Source organism: Centruroides sculpturatus, unplaced genomic scaffold, assembly GCF_000671375.1.
Source record: "Centruroides sculpturatus isolate CEXI.00-Female unplaced genomic scaffold, Cexi_2.0 scaffold310, whole genome shotgun sequence".
In the NCBI taxonomy this organism is placed as follows: Eukaryota; Metazoa; Arthropoda; class Arachnida; order Scorpiones; family Buthidae; genus Centruroides; species Centruroides sculpturatus.
The window spans coordinates 286,237-298,810 of record NW_019386000.1 but is presented as its reverse complement, the minus strand read 5'-3'; the positions used below and the strand labels follow the sequence as shown (position 1 = coordinate 298,810).

General features: G+C 29.5%; 1 protein-coding gene across 1 annotated transcript in view; it reads right to left on the bottom strand.

The window, feature by feature from the left end:
• Positions 1–1,182: 1,182 nt before the first annotated feature.
• The window catches only part of LOC111613027 (transcriptional coactivator YAP1-like), a 128,803-nt gene continuing 117,411 nt past the window's right edge, over positions 1,183–12,574 (bottom strand). Inside the window, exons 6-8 of the mRNA XM_023354327.1 lie at positions 6,568–6,811; positions 1,430–1,536; positions 1,183–1,336 (exon numbers count right to left, since the gene is read on the bottom strand). Of these exons, the coding sequence (XP_023210095.1) occupies positions 1,253–1,336; positions 1,430–1,536; positions 6,568–6,811 (435 nt within the window). The 3' untranslated portion in view covers positions 1,183–1,252. The remainder of the gene's footprint in view (positions 1,337–1,429; positions 1,537–6,567; positions 6,812–12,574) is intronic.

Sequence of the window (12,574 nt, the reverse complement as noted above, 5' to 3'; positions counted from 1 at the left end):
TTTTAAATGAAGGTGAAATTCATCTTTTTTCATGTAAAAAATCCTTATTAAAATCTTCAAGAGTAGACAGATACAAAGAATTAAGTATCTTTATTCAAGGTCCCGTAGAAATCACAAATAGTGATGAATTGGTGTGAAAGTCCCAACTAATAACTAATATGCATCCAAATTGACTAAGCTTGTATAAAATAAAAAAGAGCATCCAAAACAAATTTATGATAAGAGATTTAATATATGCAATCAATATTTTAAACAAAAGGATAAAAAAATTTTATGATTTGATTAAAATCAATATACTTTGAAAATTTGTTAGTTTTTAAGGCACTGATTATAATATACCCTCTAGTTTATTGCTGATATCTTTTGATTATTAATTTTGTTAAAATAATTAAAAGGCACTAATCTACAAATCAGAGGACATTATTAAGTGAACCGGCTTTTGGGCTTCATTTGCTTTGAATCAACTATGTAATAACTTGCGAGATAATTGGAGAGTCGAGGGCTAATTTTGGCATTGCAAGATTTATATTTAAATTAAATCTGCTAATGTATGACACAATAGTAAAAGTAATTCAGTATTCTTAATATTATTTGATATTTTACATTGTAAAAAATAACAGGTGCAGATTTATCACTGAAAATACTAACAAGGCACTGTTGGAAAATGTATGAAATAGCAAACCACTGCTTCCCAAATTTAAAAAATAAAGATGCAACAAGAATATAAAGATGATTCTTGAACAGTATAGTTGATAAAATAAAACCAATAACTTTTCATGAATGTTTTAAGCTTTGATATATAACTCATTTTCTTAATAATGAAGAAAGGCACAATGAAAGGCCATAATGCAAGGCACTTGAATTATTAATATGAGTAACAAGGCACATGCAAATAGCAGGATATAAATTCATTTGCAAGTGCACATATTTGCATTATAGTACAGTAATGTATGTGTTAATGTCCATGAGCGAGAAGGAATCTTAACATGATTACTGTTCCAACTCTTCAATAAACACACAAGCTTCATCGTAGCTTTAACAAATATTTGAACTTCACTGAGAAAGTAACAATTAACAAGTTAATCTTTACTAAATATTTCCCAGAAGTCATTTCGGCTGCCACCATTATGAAGAGCACAGTTTTATTAAAAATGGAACATGACGATGATCTGTAACTTTTTCCTTTCCTTTTCTTTGAATTAGAAGAAACACGATGTTCTCACTAACAGTGAACGGCAATTTTTTCTTCTCCTTACAACCATGTCAAAACACTATCTTTATTTGGTGAATCTAACAATGCTTCAACATCAGATAATATGTCAGCATTTAATTCTTCCTGAAAAATTAATTATTATTAATATTTTAAAAAATATATTGATATCACATTTTACAGAACTGATTAAGTTGAAACTTTATAATATTTTATTACCTGCAAACTTGGAACTAAATCATCTGAATCCATATTTTCAGTACCAAGATCCAAATTTGAGCTTTGAAGACTATCAAATCCTAAATCATTGTTTTGCTGTACTGTATCTGAAATCAATAATATAACTGTATTCTAATGCAAAAGAAATAAATATAAAATTTGGATCAGTTCATATATGTAAGTTTTAAAATACATATACAATCAAACTCTATATATTTTTCAGGGAAATTGGTTAAAATATTTTATAAGTGAGAAAAATGTCCTAGTGAAACTACTTTTGAACTGATTTCAGAATGAATATAGTTGTCACAAATTAATATTGTACTGTACATATCATTCTTAATGAAGTTTCAATTTATTACAAGTATAATACATTTGAATAACATATAAAAGAAAAAGAGAAAGTAAAACAGTATGAAATTAAATCATATACTTTTAAAAAATTGGAAAAATTAGTGTTTTTTGTGTTTTTCAATAGATTGTTAACAAGTCCATTGAAAAACAAGAAACTGGTACAGTATATGACATCAAATGTTTCCTTCCAATGAAACATCAGTCACATGAAAGAATGAAGAGTTATTCTAAAGATTAGCTCAAATTGACATCAAATAGTGAGAGCAAATGAGAAACCAGAGATTGATTTTTATTCATTTAGCAAAATTGCTTCTCACTACAAAAACATGGAAAGTGAAAATTTGTCAGTAACAGCATTGCACATTATGTATTATTCACTTGCTTATTGCATTTGCTGGCAATTCACTGTCAATGGACTTATCTGAAGTGAATACATAATTTGCTTCTTCATTTTTTTTTAAAATAATTGCTTTAAATTTTTCCACTTCAAAGAGAACAACATATAAGTGAGAAAAAAAGTGCCGCAGAGTACAAAAAATATGATGTATAAGTGTGAAATCTTGTAAATGAAAAACATAATATTCCATTTACTTTATCCATTATAAAACCAAACTTAAAGTACCATGCAGAAAATAATTTTGAAGAGATAATTCTGAAATTATGATATATCTAGTTTAATCCTGTTTATACATTTTTCACAATTATACATTAATTATCTTTCAAACAATGTTTGAAAGATAATTTTAAACTGGATGTGGATTATATGCTGATTTTAAATTCCAATCACAAGTTAAAGTTGATTCACACTATACAATTGGCCAGTAATATTAATTAATAATAAAATAAACTCAATAAAATTATTTTCTGTTTAATTTTTTCTATTATTACTGGACAAAGGAAATTAGTTAAGTGTAAAAATAAATAAATATGATTTATCATTTTTATTTTATAATTTACATAACTGGAACAGTTCATCAATGTGCATTTGAAGATGCTTTGTTGCATGTGGTATGGGATTTAGCATATGATGAATTTTTCAATATTTGTCAGTAACCAATTCCCTATTAAGGCTATCTTATGCTAACCATTGGCCATTAATTTGATTACAAGTTAATTTGATTGAATACTGATACAATACACAAGCAACACACTAGTGTGTATACACCACTAAGTTATTGTGTTTGCTATTGTGTGTTCAGATTGAAAGTTATTTAATATTTTAAATTTTATACAAATGATCTTTTAATTAATGTGAAATGGATTTTATATTACAGGTTTTAAAAGATAAAGCAAAAATTTCATCTTTAGTTTTGATTTCATTTATTAGATTTAATTCAAAATAATAATTATTAGATAATGTTAGCATAAGATAGTACTCTAACCATCTACTTATATAAAATAATTTTTTTTATATACCGTACTTTCCAGCGTATAAGATGACCCCTGACTTTTACAGTTAAAATATAGAGTTTGGGATATACTTGCTGTATAAGACTACCCATCTTCCAATGCACACCAAATAAAAATTTTAAAAAAATCCGATTTGATTTCAATATGGTAATTTTAATTCAAATGCTTATGACATGCAGGTATTTAGCAAGTAAACTGTCACTTATAAACATAAGGCTGTTTGTCATCAAGCATGTAAACATAAAACAGTGCAAGTGGATTAAACTTTTCCTAATTCACTCTAAAACTGAAAGGAAGGATAAGACAATAAACCCATGGAAGCTGCCATGCTGTCTGTTTTCTAAGTACCAAACTGGAACTGATGATGATAGAAGGAAGATAATGAACAATAGAGAGAGAGCAAGTGCCTTGAAAGTCCGTGGCAAGTAAGCAACACCCATCATAACTGCAAGCTACAGTATTTTTACAGGTTTTGCTATCATGACAATTTTCCTTTAAAAGCCTTCAAAATCTTCCTGTTCGTCATCTGATATCATAAGTACATCAATGACAAATGTATCACAAAAATTTGTAAGGCAGTCATTGTATGGATCGAATTCTGTATCAGATGATGTGGTCTCAGATTTGGCTTCCATTTCATCTTGCCACAAATAGTCGTCCTCCATACCATCTAATAAATTTGACACTTCATGAAAGACTTGATTACTGTTTCTGCATCAATATCATTCCAGGCTTTTATGACAAACTGGCACAAAACATCTAACTGTGGAGCATGCATGTTTCCTCCTTTTGTGAATGACTTTTCACTGCTAACCATCCATTCATTCCACTGTTCTCAAATGCGATCTTTAAATGGCTTGTTTAGGCACACATCCAGTGGCTGTACCAATGATGTCAATCCTGCAGAAATAACTGCCGCATCTGTGTTTAGTCTTGCAAGTCTTTGCTTGGTGCTGGGAGTTAAATGAGCCCTGAACATATCCCACATCAGTAGACTACATTTTTGAATAAGTCCACCTGATCACCTGCTCCATACCTTATCAAGCCATAGCTTTACCCCTTCTTCATCCATCCATCTTTTTTCATTCACATGTATAAACCAACCAACAAGGAACTTGAGTTTTGGCATTGTTTTTTGTTTAAAGATAATCATTGGTCTCAGTTTGGTGCCATCAGCTGTGCATCCTAGTACCATTGTAATACTGGACTTCTCGTGTCCTGTTGTTTTAATTAAAATTGTTTTCTCACCTTTTTGATGAACAGTTTTATTTCCAACCATATCAAAATTCATTGGAGTTTCATCCATATTTCCAATACTAGTTAATGCATAGCCACGTTTAGTGCGCTGTTATATTATGTATCGATGGAAACTAATTACTTTGCTATCAAGATCTGCACATAATTTTTGGGCAATTTTCGTCCTTTGCCTCAGTATCATGTTATGCTTTGCCATGAATCTAGTAACCAGGATACAGTAGCCTTAAATTTGTTGCTTTGATCTGGGTTAGATTTGGCCTACTGAAGTGCAAACAAATGTATTTTATTTCATGTCACTACATAACCATTTTTGCGATGCTCATTCACCATGTGTGCTACATATTTTTCGAGTTCTGGCCAATGTGGAGTGCCTCTTCTTAATGCAAACTTATCCCTTGGCATACTCTTTAATGCTTTTTCATTTGTTTTCCAGTCCCGAACCATCTTCTCTGTTACTCCATATTGTCTTGCAGCAGCGCAGTTATTATGTTCCAGGGCAAAGTTTATAACTAGCTTCGTATTTCTTTCTTCTTGCTAGTAAAGCCATGATGGGGTTTTGACTGTTGGACATTTTTATAATGGCCCACCCTTGTATCCTATTACTGTACCTCCTTCTTTGCCTCTCAGATCTTGCACATGCACGCCTGCGCCGCTTCACTGCAGTCCTCAGGAGTGAGATCTGAGAGGCAGAGAAAGAAGTACAGTAATAGGATACATACAAGGGCAGGCTGGACGGGTGAAAGATGCATGTTTTTCTGGACACAGCGCCGCTCTATCTCTATCCATACCCTGGACATCCCGGCTGACTGCAGCACTCGCTCTATAAGACGACCCCTGACTTTTGAGAAGATTTTCCTGGGTGAAAAGATCATCTTATATGCCGGAAAATACAGTAGGTAGATGGCTAATTATTAATAGTTAGCCAAACTATAGTCCAAAGAATCTGGAAATTAATAAGATTATTATAGAATATTTTGGGTTTGATTGTTTACTACAATGATTTGTTAACAGAAATGAACAGAGAAAGCACTATTTTAATGCTTGAAATTGAAACTTCTAAGCTGCATATTGGTTCTTGCATCTTACTTTCAATGGTATATGGTAGGGTGGGTTATATGAAGGTTTATTTCATTCTTGTAATTTTCTGCAGTGGGTTATAAGCTGTATATTTTTAACAATATTATAACATTTCTGTTCAATATGAAAAAATGTTCAGAAATTACAACTCTCAAAATTCAATAATGCAATGACTTGAATTCAAATACAGTAGACCCCCCTATAAAACGGGTACATATGATATGGATTCGTATATAACAGCAAAAAAATTGCAATCATATTTGCATAAACACACTAAAAGAGACTTGTATGATATGGTAAAATGTCATCACTGACTCATGTCGCGACAGGATTGGTTGAATCTAGATCAATAGTGGATATTGCACAAACTGTTGAGTTTAAACGAGCAGCAGACCTACTAAAAACCATTTATTATTTAATGGCCATAAAAATTATATCTATATTAATGATGTCTCCAAAGTTCAGCAAATTTTTTGCAGAAAAATAATTTATCAGGAAACACGCGCCTGCCATTCAATGCGCCACTCCACGATGTTTTTTGTTTATAGCATAGTTTATATGGATTATTCCCAAAATATTATACATGCTTTGCAAATGTTGAGTCAAACTAGTCTAGAATTGATTAATTTTATGGAAGAAAACCTTTCAAACAGCAGTAGTCCGTAAACTGCAAATGTGCCGGGCTGTGATTGGCTCATGTATTTAAGGACTCGTACAACATGAATTTCATAAAACACGGAACGTAACTACTGTGTTATAGGGGGCGTCTACTGTATAAAAGTTTTTAACTAAGTCAAGAATTTACAAATTATTTTCTGCTCCTGAATTACTTAATATTTATCATTGCAAAAACTTTAAATTTTAAACCAAGGAAAAAATATACACACATTTTCTCTTGTAGTTACTAAAATACGTAAATAAAAATCAAATGCTAAAAACAAGTTTCTGGCTAAGGATCAAAGACAACACTAATACTCTATGAAAATGAAAGAGAGATTAACAATTTAAAGAAAAATTATAAGTATCTGCATATTTCTAACCATTATTTCCTGTATCTTCATTATCTTCCATGAGAAAATCTTCAGGAGTGTGAGGAAGGCTGTAATTTGGGCCCAAACCCAAACCACTGTCACCACTCTCCTGTCGAGCATGAAAGTCATTGCCTCCCAAAAATGGATCCATGCCTGTTGTTGTTGTATTAGCTGGTGGCAACTCTGTATTTGAACCAGGTGGGGAGGTAGGAATGATCATTTCTTCACCAATGTTACGTCGCAATATCATTTCCTACAATAACAGAACTTAGATGTAAGATGTAAGTTTAGGAAAAAATATCTTTTACAAAAAATTTATTTTAACTTTTACTTACTCACGATATTACTTTTACAATATAATAATTATAACTATATATTTCATATATCTGAAATCTTAATACTTTTCAAAAAATAATATGTTAAAAAAACATTGGTAGATAAAAAAATCAGTTTATTTTAAATTAATTTTGACACAGAATAATGTTTTTGTTAAAGTCAGTTCCATATAGCAAAATATATTTTATAATAAATGCATATTTTGAAAAATTTCATTAAGTGCATTTCTTAATTAAAGATTTAAAGCAAGTAAACAATGACATTAATTTTCCTCTCTTAATATATGGAATTTTTTAATTTTAAAAAGTAATATTTAAAATCCGCTANTATCAAAATTATGATGAATTTTGAGTTGGAACTTATTTCATAACAACAAAATGAAAGAATAGAGACCATGAAAGCAATGCCTATAGATCCTTTTGATTTTAAGAGAAATTAAAGATTTTCAAAATTCCAAAGAAAAATTTACAAAACTTTATTTTGTTACTAGTGAAAACCAGATTATTTGGCTAGATCAAGTATAACCAGCTTTGAGAGCTGATTACAGTTTTAATCTTAACAAGTCAACATATTGCCATATTGGAAGCCCACATTCTAACACTATTGGTATATAAAATTTGTAAGCAAGTTATTTTATCTTAAATAATACTGATCTAAGCAAAACTAGTTATTTATTTATTTACAGACAAATAAAATATAGTAATACCCCAAGTTATGTTACACATGACTTATGGAAAATGTAAATCTCAAAAATTTGGAAAAGAATTTGAGTAGAGTAGCACATAATTTTACAAAGAATTATTTTATTTCAAACATTCATTCATTCATTCTCTCTCTGTCTCCCTCTCTTGCACTGTACTGATTTATTACTTTATTGCTCTGCTAATCCTTTACTTTTCGGACTAATTGTAAGCATATTGTATGCAAGTAGACACTCTTTCTCGTAAACAGTTCTTTTATACAAAAAAAATAATAAATAATATATGTACAGTACACATATAATAATAAATACAGTATTGAGTTATTAATTACATAGTTACACTTAAGCAATTTACAAATTTGACTTCTGTAAAAGGTCTACAGTCTGCATTACTTACGTAACTTGGGGTATTATTGCATATATATTTTTAAATATCTAACTATATGAATGTCTAAATATATAAATTATAATTTTTTTTTGTGATATTACAGAAATTATTTATTCGTAGCTAATAAACCTGTCACAATTGTAATGGGCAATTAAATAAGTGTTCTTCAATTCCAGTTTCTTAAATTTGAAAAAATTAAGATATATTTAATAGTCTAGTTATCTCCTGGTTCAGCAATAGATGTACTATCAATAAAGTTGTTTTTAATGATTTTCAACTTTCATATATATATATATATATAAAACTTATATACCTATTCATTCAGTTCCTCCTTAATCTACTGCATTGTGTTAATTTATGTTCCTGTATTATAAAAATCAATAAACTATGTTATGAAAAAATAATGTTTTCTTAAACCCCATCCTTTTAAAAATCCTGTGCACAGGCTTGGTTAAAAACAATTGTGTTTTTCAGTGAAAATGCTTACTGTAAATGTTCAAAAAATATATGCAAATAATTTTCACAGAAAGAAAAATTAATACTGAATTCTATAAATAAAAACATGTTACAGTAAATCATCTGTTATAAATAAAAATGTAGTTATATGTAAGTATTTAACTAAAACATTTATATAAATACCCTAATCTAAAATTGATAGTAAAGTTCAAAATTTTTAAAATATATATTGCACAAATACAGTAGAGCATTGATTATCCGAATATCGATAAACCGAAATGTTAATTAACTGAAAGCTTTCCAGTCAGCTAATTTAAATTTCCGCTAGTGCTGTGGTGCTGCAATTGTTGGCTATGTCTTGGGCTACTCCAATATTATTTTTGTTGGTGTGCATGTTTTAGCTGGCAGCATGGCATGACCATGAGAGGGTACTTAAGGATGTGCCAGAATTTGAATGAATTTCAACATGGGATAGGTTAATATATTTTTTCATACATAATTGGTTATCCGAAAAATCGATTTTCCGAACAACCCCAGTCCCCAATTGATTCGGATATTCAATGCTCTACTGTACTTCATAAATTAAAAAAATTGTTAAAATTTTTTAGACTACTGTAGCTTTATGTAGACACTAGTGATGTGCGGATACGGATACGGATGAAAAAAAAAAAGATCCTTATCCGTTACTTTTTAGTGGATCTTTAACGGATCTTTTATCTTAATGAATTTCATTACTTATATGAAATTTTAAAGATAGGTAGCAATAAAATACTAATAACTTCAATTCAAATCACTTTTTATTTCTTAAAATCACATATTTGGCACATTCATATTGCAAAAATTTTATCATGCAAAAATCATTTACTATTGTAAAATATTTCCATATTACACTGCTAAACTTTTTTCTTGACATTGTTTTTATTTTAATTTAACTCAACACTCTTCAAAAATACAAACGTAATCTATTCTATCCCATTTCACACTAAACTATAAGCAAAATACGCGCAGTGCAAGTCAAAACATGTTGCGTTACTAATGCAAAGTGTCAACTATCGGTCCAAGGTCACCAGCACCAACTGAGTACGAAAGTTGAGATCCGTATCTGTATCCGTAGATCTAGACACTAATGATCCGTATCCGCAGATATACATTTTTAACAATCTGGCACATAACTAATAGACACCCAGTTATCTGTATTTAAAAGTCAATTGAAAAAACAGAAGTGAATTATCTGTCAATTTTAACTCGTAATTATGAACTTCGTCAGACAACTCCTCCTTTGTCTAAACTTAGAATTTTGCATTTTCTAAAGATTTCTTACTTTGTTCTAGTGATTTCTTCTGAAGGCATCAAAAACTCACATATTTTGCATACATGCCTCTCCTGTTCATATTTTATGTTTTGCTCAATTCATGTTAAACAAATAGATGTCTAACAACATTGATTAATATCAGGCAGAATAAGTTTCAGTTCAGAACCATTAATAGCTGAAATTTAGGCAGTGGTATTTTGAAAGCTAATAGATTTTCAGTAATATACTCCTCTCTTAAAGAACTATTTAAAAACTGACAAAAATTTTGAAGAGAAGTGACTTATAAAGGCTATGCATGCATGTCTGCCTGTAGATGTAATTTTAATGAAAATCAATATTTTTATTATATTCCTTATTTCAATAACTAAAGATTAGAAATGTTAAAACTATACAGTAAATATATTTGAGAGCCTAACTTTTAAAGTTTTTATACAATAATTTTATCTAGTGCAATTATTTTGTTAGGCTGCTGAATATTATTTATTGAATAGTTTTAATATTTATACATCTTTAGTGATTGAAGTAAAAAACTGTCAATGGATTTTAGAACTACATATATCCCTTGTATAACAAGGTAATTACATTCCAAAAAAGTGTCGTATTATGAGAATCTGTATTATATGAAACAAAGGACTAATATAAAACAGGGAGTTAGGTTCCAAAAGTTAACAAAAATATACTATTCCTTTCGTTACTTAGAGAAATATGTTTGGAAATAAATTATTGATTGCTTTAATAACCAATGATTTACTAACAATCACAATTAAAAGTACTGTATTATGCATTAATATTAATTTTAGTTAAATAAAGGGGTTTTCTGTTTACAAATTATCATCATCATCTGAACTTTTGCTGATATTTTTGATAAAGATCAACAATGTCTTCATTTTTTTTTATAGTTTTACCATAAAAATCTTTTATATATGAAAAAATAAAAATATGTTATCAATTGACAATTTGTTCTAGTGGTTCGTGTTTGTTCAATCGAGGACCAAGCAATTTATTTTCTAGAATTTGCATTCGAATACTGAATTGTTCAAGTTGGGAACAGTTCGAGTACTGAGATATCATCATGTTTGTTCATTATTTTTATGAATGATTACTTACCTATGATTAAAAAAGTTTAATGATACTTACCTAAAATGTTTAATAAACTTTACAAAATATGACAATTAATGTATAAAAAGAAAACACAGTGACAGTCTTAAGAGCTAAAGTCTGAAAGCAACGACAACACCTGGTTAATAAGAAAGCTAGGACAAGGGAGAAACAAATTGCACTATCAGTTTTCATTAAAGTAAACTTGATGAAAGGCATAAAATTAATAGAAAATTTCAATATTCTAAAACCTGTGAGCAAATCTGAGACAACAAACATGCTTACTTGAATAAAAAAAAAATATATCGAATATTGGAGTTTCCACTTAAAAGTTGAGAAATTCTGTAAGGAAAATGTCTCAAATTCTCAAACAGTGTTAGAGCAAAACCATGTTGCAGAAGTGCTGTGTTGTACAAGGGATACTGGTATTTTTATTTACTTGCAACTTTAAGTGTCAAATCACAGATCATAACCAATTTACAATATAGTCTTTTCCTCTTATTCCATATTGCAGAACTTTTTTTTAATGAGAGATTAATTTCACTACAAAATCATGTTTGTTATAGGAAGCCATGTCACCAAATGCTTTATATTGTTATATATACCAGTATGATTGGGCATACTTTTTTAATTTTACTTTTTTAAGATGTTTTAATTGCTGAAATATGTACAACATTGTTTGACATTTGTTCTATACTATAATGTGAGTAAGCTCTTGTTCTTTTTTTAAAAAAAATATATTTGATCACTTTTATAATGTAACATAGTAGAAACACTTTTACTCTACAGTACTATTCACTCCAACTAAAGAAGGACTTTAAGTCTGAAGTGTATATTTTGGAGGAAAAAAAGAGATAAATAATATCAGTGTGTCAACCTACAAACTGTGGTGTGGGCTGTCCTTTAAATATAATCACACTGTTATTGTATATATTCAAAAACATAAACTTTTGTTTTTCATGTTACATAAAATACTTATTTTAATTAATAGCATTCAGAATACATAAATAAAATACCAATTAATCTTTCAAATTTAACGAAACAAAGTTAAAAAAAAATCTGTGTTTTAATTTATTTTCTTTGTTATTGTATTTGTTTAACTTAAAAAGTCAATTGTTAAGCTATTTGTCCAATAAACCAAAAAAATTAAGCTATAATCAAATCTTTGATCTTATTTAAACAAATGCAGTTTTTTATTATGTTTCTATAATACAGTGTTGCTTTCCTAAGTGTTATATAATAAAAGAAATTTATCAAACTTAAACAAAAAATTGCATTATACATTATTATTATTATTGGGTTTAGTGGGCTATACTCGGTACACCAGTGGCTATGTACTATGCCGGACCAGAGTCAAGGCATAGCAACCAAGAACTAAAATTAAATAAGTGTGTCTGTGTCTGTATTCAGGAATTTCCTAACAATGTGGCATGTATTCTATATAGTGGCCTTCTGTAGTGTGATGTATGTATTTCTACTCAATTGTAATGTTCCTAGGCTTTCGTGTAGTGTGTGTGGTATCACACCTGTACAGGAGAGAACGACAGGTACAATAAGCACCCTATCCGTCCTCCACAGATGCCTTATTTCCTGGGCGAGTTCTGTGTACTTGCTAATTTTTTCAGTGCATGTGTTTTGTACATTGTGAGTGTTTGGAATGGCTATGTCTATAATGTATGTGATTTTATTGTGTTTGTCAATGAGTGTGATGTCTGGTCTGTTGTGG